This window comes from Fistularia commersonii, chromosome 19 (genome assembly GCF_037954325.1).
Source record: "Fistularia commersonii isolate RoL2024-O1a breed Wild chromosome 19, RoL_Fcom_v1.0, whole genome shotgun sequence".
Lineage (NCBI taxonomy): Eukaryota > Metazoa > Chordata > Actinopteri > Syngnathiformes > Fistulariidae > Fistularia > Fistularia commersonii.
In genome coordinates this window covers 5,741,595-5,763,502 of record NC_141302.1, presented here as the reverse complement: position 1 = coordinate 5,763,502, position 21,908 = coordinate 5,741,595, and the positions used below count along the sequence as shown (strand labels likewise).

Here is a 21,908-nt window from a genome sequence, read left to right as displayed (position 1 = left end):
CAACCTCGGGCGTACCGAGATGGGGGAGAAGGGCGTGAGGAATCTCCGGCGGTGATGAAGACATTAAAACAGTGTGCCAACTGTCACTGAAGCATGGCTGCAGAGCTAGAAAACTCGAGTTGCTGCAGCAAGGAGGATTGAATTCATCGAGAATCGACCAGGGAGTGTTGTTGTTGTTGTTTCATAGAGGATTTCTGACTCTGGAGGAGGAGGAGGAAGGGAGGGAGGAAGGGAGGGAGGGAGGGAAGGGGGGATCAGATGTTATGGGAGCGGGGCGTGGGGGCGGGCCCGGAAATACAATCTCATCGCAGCTGCATGAGAGACGTGTATATTTAGTCTAAGTGTAGATTGGTCACAAACCAGGAGGCGGATGTGCCTGAAGAAGGTCAGCGGGCGATAGGTGAAGTCCGTATCCGCCCTGGGAGCATCCCCGCGCCGGGAGGATGCGTTTGTCCGCTCCTTGCGCACCTGGAAGAAGGAAACATTGAACACCCCCCTCCTCCCTTTTCTTTTTTTTTTAATCTTTTATTTTTTTTTATTATTTTTTTTAAGTAACCGAAGCGAAAAGAAGGACTAAGTTGTCTCGTGTTTTTTTTTTTTTTGTTTTTTTTTTGTAACTGGAAAACACGCCGTACGTCTCAGCCGTCGTACCGGAAAATAACACCTGGTCGTGGGTGGGATTTGACGTCTGTTTCCTTTTCAAGATTTTCACTTTCTTGACTATTTTTGTGTCATCTCTTCGAGAGAAAAAGAAAATCACTCATCACATCACGGGGTTTTTCTTGAGATAAGTTCACCGGCAATTTCCCCTCGGGGACAAATAAAGTGTTTTTTTTTTTTAATCTGATTCTAAGTTCGGCGCGTTACTGGCAACGTGGGTTTTATTGCGCACAAAAAGAGAAGAGAGAGACGCGCAACACCTGAGGGAGAGAAAAGATTGGAAACACGACTTAGAGGACATTAAAAGAATAAAATAAAAATGACGGACGGTCCAAGAAAACGAAGCGGTGATAAGTCCGAACAGGAGTCCGAAGGTGGAGGAGGAGGAGGCGGAGTAGCCCTTAAAAAGGAGATCGGGCTTGTCAGTGCATGTGGGATAATTGTTGGTAAGTTTTTCCTACGATAATAATTTAATAAGAATGAATTATGAAATAAGATTCAGGTGCGATCTGAGATGAAATATTTTTGCTTCCATTCACATTGAAATCTGCGTGGTTGGCATCCATGTGCTGTGTGTGGTTACACGTGTGCTACTTAATATTAAGTGTGATGTAAACAGAAAATGTGAGCTACCATTATTTAATATTTACTCTGTTATTCTTTTATATTTTATTTTTTTTTAATTTTATCTATTTTTTTATTGTATTTATTTATCTGTTTTATTCTATTCATGTTATTTATGATTTTTTTTCTTTTTATGGTACAGGGGTGCAAATGTAAGCTACACAACAGACGAGGTTCGGCGTTCATTTAAGCATATATTTGCATGTGAAGTAGAGAAAAATCCTGCTTTTATCCGGCAGCACGAGCAAAGTCACCACTTTGAGCTCAGTGGAAAAAGCAGATAATCTCCAACTGTGCTGCAAGATGGTGTTTTCCTAGTTGGCTTATAGGAGTTATATATATATAGCTTATATATAGCTCAAGGATAATCTGTTGTTTAAAACTATTGATACACCCCCCAGTAAATAAATAAATACATCAAATAAAATCGTGGAGGGGATTGAGATAGCAGTCAAGGACTGCGACAGCAACCGTTTTTCAACGGCTACAATTAACAAACTTGTCACGAGAGGCGTCAAGGCGACAGATCGGATCGATAAACAGACAGGGATGAAACACGACGCAGGTTGTCCAGGCTGTTCTGTGTGGTCTCTGCGATGACCTTCAACAGGGATGACGGGAAGAGAGGGGGATGACTCATTCATTCATGTGTTTCCAAGGTAACAGGAGGAAAGAAGGGAGCGAGAGCTTGTGGGGAAAGAAACAGAAGATGGCAGGGAAAGGATCAGGGAGAGATTTATAGCACCCTTCTGAGTTAGTGCTCATGCTTGTGAAATAACTCTGTTCCTTGTCAGTGTGTCAGTTAATCCTTAAGACCGTCCAACATTTTTATATAGCAATTGATTGAATTCATGATAGAATGAAATTTTTTGTTTTTTTTTAACCACAATATTCCTTTATCAGCTCCAACAATTTGAATTGAAGGTGATGACTTCAAATTTAGCTCGCACTATACGTCAATGAAATGTCTGGAAAATCACACTGATATTGAAACACCTCATTTAATCTGATGTCAGACCCCCCCCCCCCCCCCCCCCCCCCCCCCAAATATGAACATCTGAAGATGTCAACATTACCATTGTGACCTTGAACAAACATCCCGATAGGGCCTCTTTTGCAGAGGCCCTATCGGGATGTTGAAAATCGAGGCGTTTATTCCACGCTGTGTCCTCGAGGCCCCGTGTGAGGAGGGTTCAATCGGTGCGGGCAACTCAGATGGCTTTATGGCAATCCAGAGTCCATGCATCTCTTCCGAGTCACCAGACTGTTCCTGGCAAGGTGTTTTGTCCTTGACCAAGTCAAGCACCCATTCATGCCTGTTGAGTGCACGTCGTCATGTGCACAAGAGACTTGAGGTCAGGTGACCGGCCTCAGATATTCTTCTGATCCTTTGTTGTGAACATTCCCCGCTGGGCTTCCACGAAACGGGCTGAACACACAAGGACATAAAACGTTTTTTTTTTCAACCCATTGTACAACACAAGCATTACTGATATATTATATATAATGGGATTACAAGTGAACTTTTGACCACTTTGAAAGTGGCTCGAGCCTTGTCATGCCGTTTTACTAGTTTTCCTGGCTTAGCTCTGTCTGAGCCTGGCTCCACATTTCTTTTCTTGAGAGCCTTCAATGCACATCTGTCTGCTTGAATGCTTAGTTTAATTTAATCATAATTCAGAATGACATCGCAAGATGCTAACATGTTTTTTTATGGGAACGGCGATTGGTGCACTCTGTGATGTGGCAACCATCGGTCCACTTGCATGACCGTGAGCTTTACGCATTAATAACCGTGTGTGTCTCTCAGAAGGGCCGGTGTCACGTCGTCGCGCCCCCAGACGGGCCCAGTGCCAAGCAGCAGGTCCTTGCAGCTCGCTCACTGTTTGAACAGGGATTTAACACCGGAGGAAATGTGAAGACTAATCTCACCGGGCTTTATCAAGGCTGATTAAGATTATATCGTAATGCTGCGAAACTTCTTCTTCTTCTTCTCCTTTCGGCTTTTGCCTTCAGGGGTCGCCACGGCGAATCAACCTTCTCCATCCAACCCTATTCTCTGTATCCTCCTCTCTCACACCACCTACCTTCATATCCTCTCTCACTAAATCCATAAATCTTCTTACGCAGACAAATAAATATTGATGTCTGCTGCCGTTCCTCGTTTTGGTTTTGCCGCTACTATTCCCTGCAGAAATGCAATGAAGTGCAAACAACAAAATTACAACGTACTAATGTTGTCTTTGTCCCGAGCCCTGGCCAGCCCATCCTTAGTAGATCTATAAAGGTGTGTTAGAAATAAAATTTATCGTCAGGAAGCAAACAAATATTAATGTTAAACCGAAGTAGAATCACCCAGGAGTCCAAAAGGAACAAAAAACTGCTCTGAGAGCATATCCCTAGACATGCTGTCTAAACAGTTTTTTGTTCCATTTCCTTGATCGAGTAACACACAGACAACAATAGAGAAGTGAAAATATCTTGTAGGCAAAGAGACGGGATAGACTGGGGGGAGATTTTTGGCTTTGAGTTTTTTCAAAAAACACAAAAGAAAAAGATGCTTCGATCAGGACCTGTCATCTAGCCGGACTTAAATGATCTAAATACAAACACAGGGAAGGGGAATCGGGAGATTCCACATTTGTCAGCATATTTTTTTAGACACCCTTGCAACAATACACATGGCAATGAACTCACTATATGCACATGTGCCACGTGACAGGAACTTAGAGACGCTCCCAAGAATGTCAACTTACAACCGAATCAATAGCATTCTGATGCTGCATCGCTCCGACTACTCCCCTTAAAAAAGTCATCGTGAAGTTTTATTTGTAAATAACGTGACCGTCCGTCAAAACTTATACAAAAACAACCCGTGCAGTCGAGAGTGCTGCACAGAAGACAAATGACGAATATATTTAAACATCAGGCACAGGACTCAGGTAATTGTGAGCAGGCCGGAGCCGAGGAGAAAAGCCAAAAGTGCTGAGGCCATGCATAGCTGCTTTTTAGTGGAGGTCAAAGGTCATGCCCAAGCCCACTGCCGTCATAAAGATGTCAGCATAATCTGGAACGGGATGGTTTGTATCGTACCTTTATACCTTTTACCTGGAATAGCAGTTATATAAGTTAGTGTCCATCTTTTTTTTACTCACACATGACGCATATGGAACCTGTTAACCAAGTTAGTGTGTCCTCTGGCTTTTAATTTTAGCACCTGGTTCGACTTATTAGCCCATCTGGTTGACTTAATACAGTGTTCTGGCGCAGTGACGGTTTGCTGTGTACTATAGTATCAACTATTCCTCAATTACTGCTCAAAAAGACCTGGATTGTTAGGGAAATGTTGCTTAAAACTAAAACCTACTTTTCATGGAATTTATTCCACTAAGATTTTGTTTCGCCTCTATGTTATTAAGAAAACAATCCCGTAATCCAATTAGATGCCCTGGACATAATAAAATTCTAGCAGGCATAAAAACACACATTCCAGGGGACGCGTTGAATTGTTATCCGGTGTTCGTTTCACTCTGTGTACCAGCACACCTGTTTAATTCATTAATAGATAATGAACTATGGTCCTCAATTTCAAAAACATTGAAATGGGTCATTTGCAGAGTGACAGCAAGCCTAGTTTAAAATCAGATATATATTATCTGAAAATTAAGAAATTACCCAGCTGAAAAACAGAATAGAATTACCTGTAAACTATGAAAAATTGTACACGAAAAGTCACACTTTTGCTTATTTTCTCAACGCAAATCCAAATTAATCACATTTGATCTACAAATATGTTGAGCTTCTCCAGACAGAATATGGCTCTATCCACCTTTGACTTTTGAACTGTAAAATGCCACTCAATCCATTATCCTGTCAGTTATGATTCCAAACCTTCACCCTTTGGCCTGGAGCCTATTTTTTTTTTTTTTTATTGACCATCGTGTTCAAGCACAGGGAATCTTCAAGCCTGAAGGCTGAGACGACTTCTATCTTTCTTTTCTGCTGCATCAAGATTCCCTCCCCTTCCCCCCGCCCTCCGTTTTTCATCCCCTCTGCAAACTGACTGGCACCCCGATGCTCAGTGAATATGTCAGAACATTATTCTCCCCCCTCTGCGTCCACTTCTCATCCCTCCTCCCTCTATGCACTCTTTCACCCCACTCTGTCTCTCAGCTAAATCAGCAAATTGCAACTTCCTATTTGGCCCGATAGCTGGCCTGCCATGTCATCGCTCCCAACTGTGCTCATTTTCTTCATCCTTCAGTCGCTCACATTTTTCTTAGGATCACAATATTTTCTCCATTCATATCTTCTGCTTGCTCATAAATCTTTCAGCTGGATGGCGTTCTAAAAAAACAAAAAATAAAAATAATCCTCTTAATTTGCATCGTGAATGAAAAGCCCCATGCAAATACATATTTACTCGAGCCGAATCCACCTTTAGTGACTTTTTTTGTAACCACACAATCAAATCACTCCCGACCTTTTACTTAAGTTAATGAAGAAATATCCTGGTCTGAAAATACACAGTCACTTGTAAGAGTCCCAAATCCAAAAGCCCTCCAAAGGAATCCAATGAAAGTGTTGAAGCAAGTTGAACTGAAGGGGTCAAAAGCAAAAGTTCTTATAAGGCCAACTGCGTTTTGTTAATATGGTGGATTATCCTGTGCTTTTGTATCATTAACATGTAAATTTCACCTGAACATTGCTATCCAAATACAAAGCTTGGCCGTAAAACAACGCTTTCTTCTGCACACCAGAGCATTTCGCCACATTGTTTCGTTTTCTTCTTCCAATTTGGACCGAAACCTGACGCCTGTCTTTTCTCTCCCTGAACCTCCATCAAGGTAACATTATCGGCTCAGGTATCTTCGTCAGCCCGAAGGGAGTGTTGGAGAACGCCAGCTCCGTGGGGGTGGCCCTGATCGTCTGGATAATCACGGGCATCATTACCGCCATCGGGGCGCTGTGCTACGCCGAGCTGGGCGTCACCATCCCCAAGTCGGGCGGAGACTACTCTTACGTGAAGGACATCTTCGGAGGGCTGGCCGGGTGAGCAAACAGCAGAGCAGCTTGGTAGAAAACCTTGTTTCGATGGCCTGCGACTCCTATCAAACCAACTTTTAAAGAAAATCTTCTCAAACATAGGCGCGTTCGCTATTATCCCGACACGAAGATGAGAAGATAGTGAGCAGGATGGTCCCAAAAATTGGCCCCGCTGGTGCTTTGACAGGAGCGTCTGGTTTTTGTTGCCTGTTTTCACAATATGCCTTCAAGTACACATTCCAATAATTTGTGCTGTCTAGTCTGTATGCTAGGTGACTGCTGCAAAAAAATCAAAAAAAGTTTATCGAAAAGGACCCAAACCCCAACTTTTGGCAACTAGGGGGGGCAGGAGGGGGCACAACACCCATCCTGCTAAGCTACTAGCACAGGATGAGTGTTTAGCTCCCACTTGTTGCACGCAGAAAATGTGCATCCGTTTTTATACGTACCTTTCTATGAATTCCAAAATGATTTACCTTTAGGTTTTAGCTCTATACTACTTCGAAATAGCACAACCCCGCTGAACCCAAAGTCAGCTCCAGTCATACGTGCGGTCTATTAAACAAATGACCTAGTTTTGCAGGAGAAGAAGGGGGCCCCCAGAGTAGCTAATTTGACAAGGATTTAGGTGAGCATACCAACCTGTCTGGAGACTTTATCCTGGTGCAAGAGTCTGGTCTCACTACTTACGACAGTAAAATAATATTCAAACCAAGCACCTCGCTAATCACTATGCTCGTAAACCTTAAAAGCAAAGATACGAATGTGTAGCGGCTGTGGAGGTTTACACCGCCGTTGGTTTTACAAGCGACTTTTGCTCAAAGTACGAGACCACATCCTTCTTCCGCTCATTCACAAATGGTAAGTAGCATCCAAGAAGTGGCGCTTGGGACCCATGCTACGCTAACTTCCCAGCAAAACAATATCATTTGTTAGATTGAACCACAATGTCGTTGCCCAGACTGTAAACATAAGATTAGACCATTGTGGTTTTTTTTTTTTTTTTTGTTTGTTTTGTTTTGTTTTCCCAAATATCACAAGGAAACATTACGTCTGGGGTATTTTGGGAAAGGACAAAACAGAAAAAACAGCCAATGATTGTTTTTTGTCACTTTGTACAGTCGCTATCAATACACATCAATGAAGTTTGTTGTTCATTGCTTCAGATGGCCGGTTTGAAGTGACGCGTCCACGCCGCTTTCCTGTGCCCTCTCTCTAGGATAAATACACTGCATTCAAGGGGTGTTTGTTTTTGCGGCCCCGGCTCCTTTCATCCCGATGTGTGTGTAGGTGGGCGTGGAGGGATGCAGTTGCGCGTCGCGGACGAGTGACGGAAATATTTACGTCACCTTGTCGCAGCAGGAAGAAATCTAGTTCGCAGGGAAAGGGAAGAGCCGAACGTACATGTGTATGTTCACGCACAGCTTGAATCCACAATGATTCAAGTACAAAGGCGGTTTATTTTGACAGGCTGGTTAGGAAGTGGCCGGACTTGTTTTAGATGCCACACGTTGTTATCAAAACATTGAGTAAAATAGTAGGAGCATGTAAAGTTTGAAGGAAGAGGTGCTTTCCAATTAACTGCAATCATACATGGGGTCTACTTTTACATTATCAATGTTAGGCCTCGGGTGGTACAGTGGTTTAGTGCTTCGGCCTCACAGTACGAAGGACCCCGGTTTGTTTCCCACAAGGGTGTGTGTGTGTGTGTGTGTGTGTGTGTGTGTGTGTGTGTGTGTGAAGTTTGCATGTTTCCTCCTACAGTCGGAAAACATGCAGCATCGGAAAACTAAAAGCATTTGGGAAATTACTGTATGTGGCCCTGCGATTGACTGGCGGCCAGTCCAGGGTGCGCGCCGCCTCTTGCCCGATGGCGGCTGGAATAAGCTCCAACTGAGCGCCGGATAAGATGGAAGGATGTTAGGCCTCAGAATACTCACAGCATGTTTTGGTTACCGCCTTTTAGTTTGTCCTCTTTTACAGCAGATCCGTTGATCCCTGACATTTCAATTCTCATATAAGCCCAGTATATCATATGATTAGCATTAAAAACTGGTTCATCTAAGGTATTTTCCGATGAAGTAGTCATTGCCTCGGGGCGGGATCCGAAAGGAGTGTGAACGTTGGGAACCTGCTTCATTGATACGGGAGACAAGCGCTTCCATTTGAATCTTTTTACATTAAACACACACACACACACATTCCAGAGAGACACAATCCCCTTAACGCAGTCAGGTGTAATGATCCCTCTGTAATCCTCCACTAAACCCCCCCCTGCATTTCATCTCAGGCCCCTGGGCACATCTGTTAGTGGAGCTCCACTAACCCTGTTGCCACTCACAACATGGACCCATATTACACGTCATTTTTGACCCCAAGTTGATTTCTCCTTTTAGGCTGTTTTATAGGTTGTATGAAAATGTAACGAGCAAATCGAGTACGTGTCAAATTTCTGGTCATTTTTTTTTTTCCAGAAAACTTGTATCATCAATGTCGGGGGAGGGGTTATGCCATCGTTTAATTGGCAATGGGTCACCCCTTTCAATCAGCCGCGTCCAGGAGACGCCATCTGAAAATTTGCGATAAATGATCAAAAGCTCGGTTTAAAATCGGCAGACAAAAATGACATCAAGTCTATGCAAAACTATATACAAGGAAAATTAACATGCGATAAGGTTCTTAGTCATAGCTGCCTTTGGGGAGTGTGAGTTGACGTGATTTGGCGCGGTGATTCATCTTGAAAGGGGATCTACACTCAACTTAAACCCACAAAGATATATCATTACTTCTGAAATTACAAAAGGAAAAAAAGTATCATAAGCTAAATGATTTTCCCATAGCCCAGTTCTGCATGTGGTCACGACACGGTCTGAAAAGACACCTCACTGTGATTCTTGTGTCTCAGGTTCCTGCGCCTGTGGATCGCCGTGCTGGTGATCTACCCCACCAACCAGGCCGTCATCGCCCTGACCTTCTCCAACTACGTCCTGCAACCGCTTTTCCCCACCTGCTTCCCGCCGGAGAACGGTCTGCGCCTGCTGGCTGCCGTCTGCCTCTGTGAGTGACGCGGTTTGTCCCGACACATGTTCGCAAATAACAGCAACGTGTCTGACGATCCAAATCAAGTTACATTGTACACATAATTACATTGTCACTGAGGAGTCATTAGCGATATTTGACTGATATTTAGCATTAACTGTAGCTCTTGAGAAACAATAGAATCCAAAAATTCACCTGAAGAAAGATGTTCAATATATAATTCTGGATAAAAAAAAGGGAGGAGTTTTTGAAACACTTTTTTTTTTTTTTTTTCACAACTTCATATCATTATAACTCATGTTTAACCACCACTAGGGAGGATTTGGCAAGATATAGATACTGAAACGTTACATCTGCGGTTGTCGTCCTTTCTGTTTCTTACCGCACCTCTAAATCAGTCAGTTCAACCACCATCCCTGTCTTCAGGAAAATGAAACCTTAAAATTTTTTACCAGCCTGACAAATCTGACATTTCTTCAAGATAATTAATACAATGAAAATAAGTAGTTTGACTGCTTCACAGATAGCCCAGTCAAGATTTCCCAAATGAACGCACAACAATAATCCTTCCTTGTCTTCTTAACTACACTGACGTTTTGATCATTTGTGCGGCTTTGGCTTTACCTGGATGATGCTTTTACCATTGATGTTATTTTAAGAAATATAAAAAGTAGCGTGAGAAAGAGGGGGAAAAAAAAAACAAACACCTTCACAGGATTCTTGCTTTTCAGATTCCCTGTTGTTTTTCAAGCATTAAACCGTGACCGCGTACGTCCCCCTACGAGTTTTCCGGTATTATCTGAGCCGCTTTTGTCGTTCAGCTCCTCGGTAAGAGGTGTAGATCGGAGCACGTGAAGACAAATGGGTGAATGTGTTAGCGCCGACATGGTAGCGGTTGATTTGAATCCTTGGACAAACTTTACACGCGCCGGCCAAATACTGCGCAAAGCCTTCAGACAGCCGGGCATGAGTGGGCCCTTTGTCCGTCACAAATTCAAGACTGTTTTCCACTCGGGTAGATAGAAAGATGGGTAAATATATGGAGAATTCCATAGCAGTGCTGACAACTTCAGCCAAATGCCTAACCTTTTAAATAATATGAAACACTTTTGTTTGTCAAGGAAGAAAAACTATCATTGATGTAAACTGGGGGGATTTAGTCAGTGTACCTGTTGGAGCGACAGCAGTCGGGCACTTTCCGATGGTTTTGGAGTCTCTTCTGGGTTGAAGTCAAGGTTTCGCCGTTGGGAAAGTTTTCTAAACGTTTCTCATCGTCCACAAAGATACATTTTCATGACATTTTAAGTGTTTCGGGGTTTTCGTCGAATGTTGGGTTCTAACATTGACCTGATTTTTTTTAGTCCAACTCAAACGTCATTGAGTGGCCGTATTTCTCATTTTAAATCAAGAACTGGATTAATCTCTAATTTTTATCACAACTACTCACAAGAAATAGCTGTTGAATTGAAGCGCCATAGAGGATTTACGCATCGGGTGAATGGGACGGGATGTAAATGAGCATACATTTTAAACAAGATCTTTTTTTTTTTTTTAACCATTTTCTTAGATTAGCTTTCGGAAACTGCCTCTGTGCCAACTCCTTGTTTCCGTTTGACCCAGAAAAGGAAGCCGGTTGGGTGAGCCAGCCGCCAGAACGCAAATCCCCCACATTTCAGTCAGACAGGTGTCACAGCTTTCAAGACTCAACCCGCATGGCGTCTTTATCTTTATTTTTCGCGGGAAACGTGTGGAAGGGATAAGCCTTTTTGTCCTAGTTCTGATGCCGTTTATTGTTGTTTACCTGCTGTACGTGTTCGGTAAACACATTTCTGTGACGAAGTGAGAGTGAATGTTGTATAACAGCGCGTGGAGTCGGTTGCCGGCTCGTCTGGTCATCCCTGTCTGCTGGCTGAAAGGTTTAACGCGGTGTAGCCTTTCAAAAACATCACGGGTGAATATCTCCCCAGGGTTGGACTCTTCCTACAGATGTCAGAGGGTGAGGTCAACACCCTGTCATGTTTTCCAGCAGGCTTATAGTGAACTCAGCAAGTTCCACTCGCACACGCAAAACATTTTGATTTTGTATACTCAGCTTACAGACAGCTGAACCGCCCTGGTGCTCTGCGCTTCAAAGAATGTATCCACAGGTGTTTACTTTTGCAAAGTGCTGCAGTTTTCTAAGATTTTATGGTGGTTTAAACAATTTTTTTTCATTTGCGTGTCCATAACGAGGTCTCAAGAAGGGCTTATTCAGTGATAAGTTTAATTTCATCCAGTGGAACCTTCCTGCCATTGCCATTATGAGTCACACCGGGGGGCCTTTGTGTTTGTCCGATACCAACAAACCTGAAAAAAAAACTTAACATTGCCGCAAAAACTGGATACAGACCCGAGAGGGAAAAAAACACCAACAATTTTTAGATTTTCGTGTCTGTGCGCGTCCATTCATGTGCATCTGCTGCACACTGAGACGGCTCAGCTTCGGGTTATTTAATGTGATGAATTTAATCCTACGAGTCTAAAAAAAGGCCATTTATGTAGCAGCCCCCTATTGGCCTGAATCCGCTGGCCTGTTGAAGCCAACAGCAGTGACAAATTCCACCATCTCTGTCCGTGGAGGCTCATTTTCAGCTTCATTTTTTTTTTCCAATTCATAAATGCCACCTGCTTGGACTTTGTAGTTTAAGATCCTTAAACGGTGTGTCTGCAGCAGTGGATTCCTCCTTATTTAGCTATAATAATGTAATAACGTCGGCATTTCACCATATTATTATTATTATTATTGGTATTACAATGCAATTTTGACCCAAAAAGTTAGTGCCTTTGTCACTAACTCTCAAATTCAAATTAATGATAAATGTAGGAGCTAGTTTTATTTCATAGTTACACTGTTTAGATAGATTTTTTTGGGATAGATCTGATACAATGCCCGGAAATCAATCATGGACCCTGTGTCACGTCCCGATCCCACCCCACTTTGAGACCGCCTTGTCCATTATTACATTGTCATTCTTCAGTTCCTTTTAATCAGTCGAAGACAGGAAAGTAATTACTGATAATACCCGAATCACTCAATTCTCGACATTGTGTTAACACAACTACCCACGCAGTGACTGAGCTGCAGAGTCAAAATGTCCCTGCCTTCTTTCTTGTCTTCCCTTTGTAACCACTGACCTTTAATCACTCCCTTCATATCGAGGTCAATGACGTGGACGGCCCCGTCTTGTGGATTTATCGTCTGCCAAAAAGAAAAGTGAATCATAACCTTTTCATCTCTTGAGCAACCCAATTTAACTACCACCCACTTGGCGGTGGTTGCTTGAAAGATAAAAAAAAAAGCAATAAACAAATTAATGTCGAATCGCCTATTATCATTTCACAACCTATCTGTAAAAGTTAGTGCGGTCAATATGTCACGGCCAGATACGCAAAAACGAGGCCGTACTTGTTGGAATCTTTAGGGAAACGCAGGATTGATGGGTCGGGTTTACGCCGACAAATATCGTCTCCTTGACAACCGTTCCCTTTGCGTCCCAGTGCTGCTGACATGGGTGAACTGCTCCAGCGTGAGGTGGGCGACAAGGGTGCAGGACATCTTCACCGCCGGCAAGCTGCTGGCCCTCGCTCTCATCATCATCACGGGCATCGTGCAGATCTGCAAGGGTAAGTTCGAAAAGTCGCTCCGACTGACGCTCGAAGTGGACGTCCTCTGTCGTTCTAGACAGCGTAGAGCTCCCTGTGGAGCCGGAGAGGTCAGCGGGTTGCTGGGGCCCTCTGGATAAAACTCACATCTCTATAATATCAACGGGCCTCTGAGGATTTGCAGTCCCAACCAAGCCGCAGGGCAGTTATTACAGGGTCCGTGGGGACAAGCCTGCTTAAAACAACAAAACGGGGATTTCTCTGAGAGTGTTTGGAGATAATGAATTTAGATGCTGATTTGATGAGATGTTAAGTCATACATGTGTGTGAGAAACCAGATGGAAAAGGATTAATACTCTGCGCCAGACGGATTCCTAGAATATCACTGGGGAGAAATGAGCGCGGGATTTCTAAATGCCACTGAAGATGAGCTTATTAAAGGGGAAAGGAGAAAAAAAAAAAAAAAAAACTAATCGGGAAATGAAGAGATCACCAAGGACTTTACGAGAAAAAAAAAAAACAAGTTTGGAAAAATGTCCTTAAACCAGAGGCCAATCGAGACTGACTGGTGAATAAATGAATAATACATGAATGCAACTATATTTTCAACAAAAATACGTATACGAGAAAAAAACACAGTAACACGGGTTTTTTTTTTTACAAACATAAACAGAAGTAAATCACTGATCGAAGCTTGTTACGCTCCCCTCAGTCCTTGCAACTGCTATCATCACTATTTGTGGTTGACGCACATGCCTCCATTCTTATTTCAGTAAATAAATAGACTGCTTTGAATCTATTTTCATTCGTACATTTACTATCCCAAAACAAATGCGCACACCAGGTCACGCTGCAGCTGCTGCCGCTGCACCGCTCAGTTGGCTGTCATTCTCCCTCAGCAGCAGTTCTCCAGGCCAGCAGCTGGCTATGTTTCATTTGTTGATATTTTGGGTGGGGGGGTGCACAAAAAAAAAACAAAAAAAAAAAGACGGGTTGGTTTAACCTTCTCCAGGCAGATGTTGCAGATTTGCGACACCAAAATATCAGATTTTTCCTGCAACTACAACTTAATTTGAGCCTGAGAGGGTTAACTGGTTTCACCAAACACAATATGCTAATACTGATGTTTCTAAGCAAAGGTGTGTGTCTCTCTCTCTCTCTCTCTCTTCCTGTTTTTTACATCCTCAGGAGAGTATTACTGGCTGGAGCCTTCCAAGGCTTTCGAGCCCTTCCAAGACTACGACGTGGGCTTGATAGCGTTAGCCTTCCTCCAAGGGTCCTTTGCCTATGGAGGCTGGAACTTCCTGAACTACGTGACAGAAGAGCTGGTGGATCCCTATGTGTGAGTGGCATCGGCGATGCTGCGGGGCCCTGTCGTCTCTGCCTGGTTGAAATACAGCCGATTTAAAAGCCGCTCGCGGCTATTTTGTGCGATTAGCAGTCACATTTCCAGTAAGCCTCCCGTTTTTAATCCCCGATCCGTTGTGTTAGAGCCCTTAGATATTTATTTAACTAAGCAGGAGAGAAAGTTTTCCTCGTCGTTCCTCAAGTCTGGCCGCTCACCTCGAGGGATGCCAATGAATTCATTTCCTCTGTCGTTTTCTATCTATTCAAATCCCTTCTTTTATCATCTTTGCCTCTCTTTAATAAAACCTGTGCTTTTTATTGCACTTTCCCAAAGGTACCATTTTTCATTTCCGACTTTAAATCCCCCGCCTCACCTGTCTGCTGTTTATCTTCCTCTCCATTCTGTATAAAAAATTTTTTTAAAAAAAGCATTTCTTTGTTCTTTACAGGAACCTTCCTCGTGCCATCTTCATCTCCATCCCCCTGGTGACCTTTGTCTATGTCTTTGCAAACATCGCCTATGTCACAGCCATGAGTCCTCAAGAGCTGCTTGCCTCAAACGCAGTTGCCGTGGTGAGTGTTTGTGTGTGTGCGTGTGTGTGTGTTTGTCCCCCTGCTGGTCCACCTGGGTCACTGCTACAAAAAGCACCTGGGACTGAATGCGCCATTTGTCGAGCGAAATTCCACCGAAATGAGCCGCTGATCGTCCTCCCGTCTCGTCCCGCTTTAACCTCCGTCCCGCTTTGCCGTCCCAGACTTTTGGTGAGAAGCTGCTGGGAGTCATGGCGTGGATCATGCCCATCTCCGTGGCCCTGTCCACATTTGGTGGAGTCAACGGCTCCCTCTTCACCTCTTCGAGGTTAGTCAGCGTTCACGTGATTTTTTTTTTTTTTAGTTTGTTTTTTTTTGTTTGTTTTTTTGCGAGATCTAACCAGACACTTTTTAATTATTCATGTATTGTACTATTATGACGAAAAAAAAATGCACAAAATGAAAAAGCAAAAAAATAAAACTCGACCACCACAGCAGGATGATCATATACTCCAATTGTTTAACAGTGAGAGTGTATTTTTTTCTATTACGGACCCTGTGCAAGTACAATTTGCATTAGGAATTACTGAGCCCTCTGGTGACCAATGCAATAATGCATTTCTTTGCTATTTAATTTAAATATTTGTCTATTCTAATAACGGTGTAATCTTCTCACCAAATGCCTTTCTCTAAAATAATATATTGAACTCTACTCAGCACATTTGTCCCGTGGCTGCCTACTAACCAAGAGTTATATTTATGCACAGATTGTTTTTTGCCGGAGCCAGAGAGGGACACCTCCCGAGTCTGCTGGCCATGATTCACGTAAAACGTTGCACCCCCATTCCCGCTTTGCTCTTCACTGTGAGTATATCTGCCTCTTAAAACCCTGGAAATTGCATCGGCTGCTCATTGAGGTCTAACTACTGCTTGGTGTTCCTCCCCAGTGCCTGTCCACACTCCTCATGCTGTGCACCAGTGACATGTACACACTCATCAACTACGTAGGCTTCATCAACTACCTCTTCTATGGAGTCACTGTTGCTGGGCAAATTGTCCTGCGCATCAAACAGCCCAATATGCAGCGCCCAATCAAGGTGCGTCTTAATCGGTCTTCTTTAAATGTTAATTCCAATAAAAACGATCCGTAAACGACGTCACTCGGTGTTGACCAGTCTCGCGGTTCTTTTCCAACTTCAGATCAGCCTGATATGGCCGGTGATTTACCTCATCTTCTGGGCCTTCCTGCTCATCTTCTCGCTTTACTCGGAGCCCGTTGTGTGCGGCATCGGCCTGGCCATCATGCTCACCGGCGTCCCCGTCTATTTCCTGGGTGTCTACTGGGACAACAAGCCACAATGTTTCAACGCATTTGTCGGTAAGTTTCTTCCCATTTGGCTTTGGCGGGTTTTTTTTGTTAGTGCACTTGCATGCACTTGCAAAATCGATTTTGAGAAATCGGCACAGTCGGAACAAGGTTAGCGTTCATCATTCATCATTTGTGTCCTTGTCATCGGTAGAAAGGTGGAATTTTATCATTCGCTTGCATTGTGTGATGTTTTTTAGGCTTAGCTGTGGCATTCGGAGCACATTTGCATAGTTGTACTGATACGAAACAAACTCATAACGTACTTAATAATGGTCCGTATTATATTCTAGCACATCAATTTGCTATTTCAGATGCAATGCCGATGAATCGATGGGTATTTTTCACCCATTTTAATAATCCAGTCACCCTGATTTAAGTCATGAAAAGCAAACAAACCGTAACTAGTTGAATGAATAACTTCACCTTGGACACGTTTTATCCAGGAAGTGGTGGGAAACGATCTGCAAAATATTTGCACAAAGTAGGAGAGAACAAACCTGTGGCCGTTCTAACGTGGCTGCATATCCAAGTGTGTAGAAAAGAATTAAAGCTCATTTTAGAACTGATTTAACTCGTGTTTACTGTCCTCCCTCCAGACAAGATGACATATTTGGGCCAGAAGTTCTGCGTGGTGGTTTATCCCGCCACAGGTGAAAGCAGCAGCGATGGTGGAAACGGAGACGAAGGAGAGGAAATGAAAGAGGCCCGGTCTCCTCTGTCCAAGGACGACGGAGACAACCACAAGTCAGCGGACTGTTGATTCAAGTGTCTCCGTCTTTCGGCCGCGCTTCATCGGCCGTGATGTGTGCAAACACGCCCGTTGGTGCGCACGCCAGTGCAACGTAACCAGGGTTTTTGGGGGATTTCCTGATCAACACTTGAGCCCCGCCCAAACTTTTGACTTTCATATTTTTACAACCAATAATCTCTTTGCCAAATATGATGTAACGTGTAGAGAAATATAGCCCGGAAACGTTCATTTCGGGGTTCCTCCAAGCGTGCGTCAAAGAAATGGCAGCCCCTCCCACGTACTCTGTACATGCAGTCTGATTATTCATCATCCTCCTCCGCACACTCCCTACACACTCCTGTAAGAACATCGCCTTCCTAGTATTTTTTTTTTATTGATATTGTTAAAAAAAAGACTCTTTTCGTACTGTGATGACTTGCAGACATTTTTTTTTTCTCTTGTTAATTTTGTCTCCTTTTGTAAATTTAGCTTTCATTGAACATGCTAAAGCTGTATTTTCTTTTTTTTTTTCTAACAAAAACTCAAAATTCACATCTAAATGTGTTAAGATGTCAAGCACACTAAGAATTGCTAGACGGTGATTCCAAAATGCTTCTCTTTTCTCTTTCTTCTAATTGTCAATATCATTTCCTTTTTTTTGTTTTTTTTGTTTTTAGTGCGCTATATGCTACATTTAGTTTTGCTGACCTTTTTCTCCATCAAACATCATATTCATATGCTCGTTTTCACTGTCACAATGGCAGAGGTGAACGCCTGTGAATGTGTGATCTATACATTGGCAAATGATGCAAAATTCATAACTGCCTTAATTACAAATTTTTCCTTACTTTGGTGTCATTGTAGCTGCGCTTTGACTGATGCAGAGGAACATCAATCATCAACAGTCCTCGTACTTTTTAGGAAGAAAACCACCCTTAAAACAGGAAAGCCTTTTTTTTTTTTTTTCTACAAACCAATCACTGTGAATTCTTTTGTTGAAACATGAAAAATGAAAAGAACCGTTAAAACTACAAGCCCAAAATTGGCGTCAGTTACTTGATTTCTTTTAAAAAAAAATATATATATATTTTTTTTTTATGTAAAATCACTACACCGACACCAGTGAATGCCTGTGTGAAAATCTGTTGGCTTCGATTTTAAAGGGCATTGATTGCCTATGCAAAAGTATTATTGTAGCTAGCCATCTAGCTCTTTTAATAATTTCTCATGATTTATTTCAGAGAATATGATTTTTTTGGATTTAGAGTTGAGTTTTAGGAAAAAAAAAACTAACTATATATACATATATATATATTAAAAGAAATCCCCATCTCGTCCCCATCTGGGTAGTATTGTGTGGTATTGAAGCCTGGCCGCTATTTCTTTTTAAATATAATTCAAGTCACAATAAGGTATTGTAGTGCAATATTAGTCCAGACACCAGCAAAGACTCAACACAGACCCCCGAATAAAGCCATTGGTGTCATTTGGTAAGAATTATTCTACACTTGTACTGTATATAAGTATGTAGACGTATGTAGACTCCTGCACACGTAAATACGCCCATTATCTTTGCCTTCATCCAAAAAGTCTCTTTGTGATCTTCTGGTGTCTCAGGGCATCCCCACTGCCTTTTGGTAAACACACTGCCTAAACCATCCGGACTCGACAAAACGCCGACAGAACGTAACTTTAAAAACCAACTAACTCAGTTTGCGCTTACTGTCACTGTGCCGGTGCTAGTTGGTTTTTTCTTCCTCAGGCATTTCAAACTTGCAAGTGACCTGCATGGGTAACGCCAAGGATGAAGCGTTAATGTGAGGCCAGTACTGTACAGGTCACTCTTGTTAAAACTGTGAGGGGAGTCTTCACATTTACAGTGCTGTGATTTTATGCCTGTTCATGGTTTTTTTTTGTCAAAAACAGACATCAAGATTGTCAATTTTTTTAAACTTCAGGAAAAACGTTGATAAATCTCAACCCCGTTTCCATGTCCCTCGTTGTTTTATCATTTCATCTACTTATGTGAAGTTGAGTAAAATGTCTTATTAAATTCAATCAGGTTTTCCTTTTAACAGGAAAGAGGATTAGGGCAATATGTATCTTAATATCCATGTCCTTTGAATAAAGTGTTGCTAATTTAGTCACAATTGAGTCAGAGTCCTGGGATTGAAGTCAGAAGGATGGTTAACTGTAACTTTTCTCAATCCGAATTCTGATTTTGTTCTGAGAGAAGGTGCTTTTTATTGACGTTTGTATTTCAACTGTTTCTTTTATTTTTTCCATTTCATTAGCTTTTTAATGCTGCTATACATATGTTGTTTTTTTTTTTACTGTCCCTTAGTACTCAAAAGAAGTAATCGTCTCAACCTCCTCCTTCTGCTTTAAAATACCATTGACTGATTATTACAGCTACTCTGTTCTCTGCAGTACAGTTTTGATTCCAGTAAAAAATGTCATTTGTAAATGATCTTGTGAAAACACAGCCGTCTTTACATTTTGTTGCCTTTCACTGTTTGCATGTCTGCCTGGAATACTGAGAGCCATGTTCACTGACATGTTTCTCATAATCAAATTTTTTTTTGTGTTAAATATCTATATGTACATATTTGTGGAGTGTGTGTGACAGGAATAAAAGTACACAGAGGTGAGCCTGACTTTTTTGTTACCCTTATTCGAGCCTACGGTGGGAGTAAGGAAAGGCGAGTTAGCGTCGCTGTAAGTTTCTCCAACTGATGTAACCGGTCAGTGTTTGCATAAAAACCAAGTACTCTTTATTCACATCAACCACAGAAGGATACTCCATCAACAATAGTACGGCGATTATCTGCTGCGCTGTGAGTGTGTAGCTAAGATGACATCAGTGGTGTATACATGCTTTGAGAAAACACAACGGTGCTTTTTTTGCTTAATTATAACCAGATCAGCTTCACATGTGCTTTGTCCCGCCATGGCAACCTTACAGTAAATGATCGCAGCAAACATTTTTTGGCTGCAAAGAAGTGGTGCCACAAGTAGAGCCTGACATAACTGTTTCTACTGATGGCATTGGCTTGACTTCAGTTCTACCTGCCGATCGCCGTGTCCTCGGTGTATCTGTGTAATAAGGCCATCAGCGGAGCGAAGGCACGTTTCCTTGCAATTGGCTACAATGTAGGCTTGAAGTCCGTGCTCCCAGGAGAGCTGAATCTCTGTCCTCCTCGCAAGGCAAGAACCAGATGCAGAACAGAGCCACCCTGGATTTTGTAGTCTGCTGCTGTTTTCTCATCGTTCCTGAGAACAGAGTGGACGGTAGGTCAAGTCTAATGCCTTCAGCTAAAATGGCTAAAATGCTTTTTATCTTGGCAGATTTCTGTTTTTCTCTCTGTCTTGTCCTGAATATCAAATGATGTTGACACCAAACTGGATGATGATCTTTGTCATTTAATCAGTGATGTTTTATATGAATCTGTGCCGTGGATTTTGTGGTATATACTGTAGTATGAGTATATCTTGCCTACATTATTCTGATATCATAGCACCTCTCTAACATATCTTGTACTATCTTGTTGTAAATGGGGATGAAAATCCCAATCTTTACATTAAAGTGGAAGTTTGTATTTTTTATTACATCTTGACAGATATGGTGCCTATCAATCATGAAAATCGACTTCTGAATCCCCCTCAAATTGCCTCATCTAGTGGTAGATGGCAGTTTAACACATTATAATTTTATAACAATATTTGTAGCACTGATCCCGATCCGATTCATTCTGAGTGAAGTAAATCTTAAAAAAGCAGGTCACAGATAAGCAATAACTGATTACCTGGTGGTTGTCAGCTACAACAAAAAGCTATTTAGAACGAAGTAAATTGTCCATTGATACAACATTTGTGGTACAATACATTTTTGATTCAAAAAAAGGAAAAATAAAAACACTCAATATTTATGCTCATTATTATGAAGGCTAGCGTGGCTTAGATTTGTTTTTATTATAAATTCAAATAGAATCAATACAATGTTTTTAAAAAGACAACATAATCTGACAGACAATATTGTAGTTTTTTTCTTCAAATTAGCGCTTGCTGACATTAACTCGAAATCTATAAATGTATAAAGCACTTTTGAAAAATTCAACATCAGATGTATTGATTAAATTAAAAAAAATAATCTTACATTTGTTTTCCACTGTAGATCAACCTCTGCTGCTGCGGAGGGATTCCTTCTTTCTCTTCCACCCTCTCCTTGATCCGCTCCACCTTGATTTAACCGAGAGCAAAACATTGGTCAACACACACACACACACACACACACACACACACACACACACACATACACACATACACACACACACACACACACATACACACACACACACACACATACACACATACACACACACACACACACACACACACACACAAACAAACAAAATTACATTCTTTCAACGTCAAAACTGAGAAATAAACACTATCCTACCTTGTCCGTGGGCTCTATGTCAATCTCTATCTCCTTACCGGTGAGAGTCTGTGAAAATTAATTTTCGATTATTAATGCGTTGTTAATGCAATCTTTGGCTACGATTAATCGGACTAGTCATGCTTGTTCATTACCTTCACTTTAATCAGCATCTTTGACGGAATCCAGGAGAATGGGATCCCTCAGCAGATCACAAATGTATAAAAACTAACAGAAATTCGGTACTGATATCCTGTATTACTTTTAATGTTAGTTCACTGTGAAATATTGGCAACGAAAAACGGACAGCTACTTATTTCATGACTAAAATTAAATCCACGTCCTGTGTTACCCTGGGGTTTCTACCGCCGACGGGTTTGTTTATCAATAGTTCCGCCTCATTTTACACAGGCTATTTGCTTCGTCTGGAAAACAAAAACACGACAACTATAAAAATCTTACAGAATTGTTTGTGTGCTGAT

The 21,908-nt window shown here is 42.0% G+C and overlaps 2 protein-coding genes across 2 annotated transcripts; one reads left to right on the top strand and one right to left on the bottom strand.

Moving 5' to 3' along the window:
• The first annotated feature begins 424 nt into the window (after window positions 1–424).
• slc7a8a (solute carrier family 7 member 8a) lies at window positions 425–19,639 on the top strand. The gene is made up of 11 exons (XM_086166417.1): window positions 425–1,106; window positions 6,132–6,336; window positions 9,236–9,387; window positions 12,907–13,032; window positions 14,200–14,353; window positions 14,808–14,931; window positions 15,114–15,217; window positions 15,657–15,753; window positions 15,837–15,986; window positions 16,090–16,267; window positions 16,855–19,639. The coding sequence occupies exons 1-11, from the start codon at window positions 980–982 to the stop codon at window positions 17,016–17,018; spliced, it is 1,581 nt and encodes a 526-aa protein (XP_086022543.1). The 5' UTR covers window positions 425–979; the 3' UTR covers window positions 17,019–19,639.
• A 100-nt stretch (window positions 19,640–19,739) lies between these two features.
• On the bottom strand, window positions 19,740–21,771 carry nedd8 (NEDD8 ubiquitin like modifier). The gene is made up of 4 exons (XM_086166423.1): window positions 21,582–21,771; window positions 21,448–21,495; window positions 21,145–21,227; window positions 19,740–20,261 (listed from the first exon to the last, which is right to left on the bottom strand). The coding sequence occupies exons 1-4, from the start codon at window positions 21,597–21,599 to the stop codon at window positions 20,135–20,137; spliced, it is 276 nt and encodes a 91-aa protein (XP_086022549.1). The 5' UTR covers window positions 21,600–21,771; the 3' UTR covers window positions 19,740–20,134.
• Between the last annotated feature and the right edge of the window lie 137 nt (window positions 21,772–21,908).

Coding starts and splice junctions, on each gene's coding strand:
- slc7a8a (XM_086166417.1), top strand. CDS start 980: ATGACGGACGGTCCAAGAAAACGAAGCGGTGATAAGTCCGAACAGGAG. Junction 9,388..12,906: donor GCTGGCTGCCGTCTGCCTCT/GTGAGTGACGCG, acceptor TTTGCGTCCCAG/TGCTGCTGACATGGGTGAAC. Junction 16,268..16,854: donor ATGTTTCAACGCATTTGTCG/GTAAGTTTCTTC, acceptor TCCTCCCTCCAG/ACAAGATGACATATTTGGGC.
- nedd8 (XM_086166423.1), bottom strand. Junction 21,228..21,447: donor ACATAGAGCCCACGGACAAG/GTAGGATAGTGT, acceptor GGTTAAATCAAG/GTGGAGCGGATCAAGGAGAG. Junction 20,262..21,144: donor ATCTACAGTGGAAAACAAAT/GTAAGATTATTT, acceptor CTCTGTTCTCAG/GAACGATGAGAAAACAGCAG.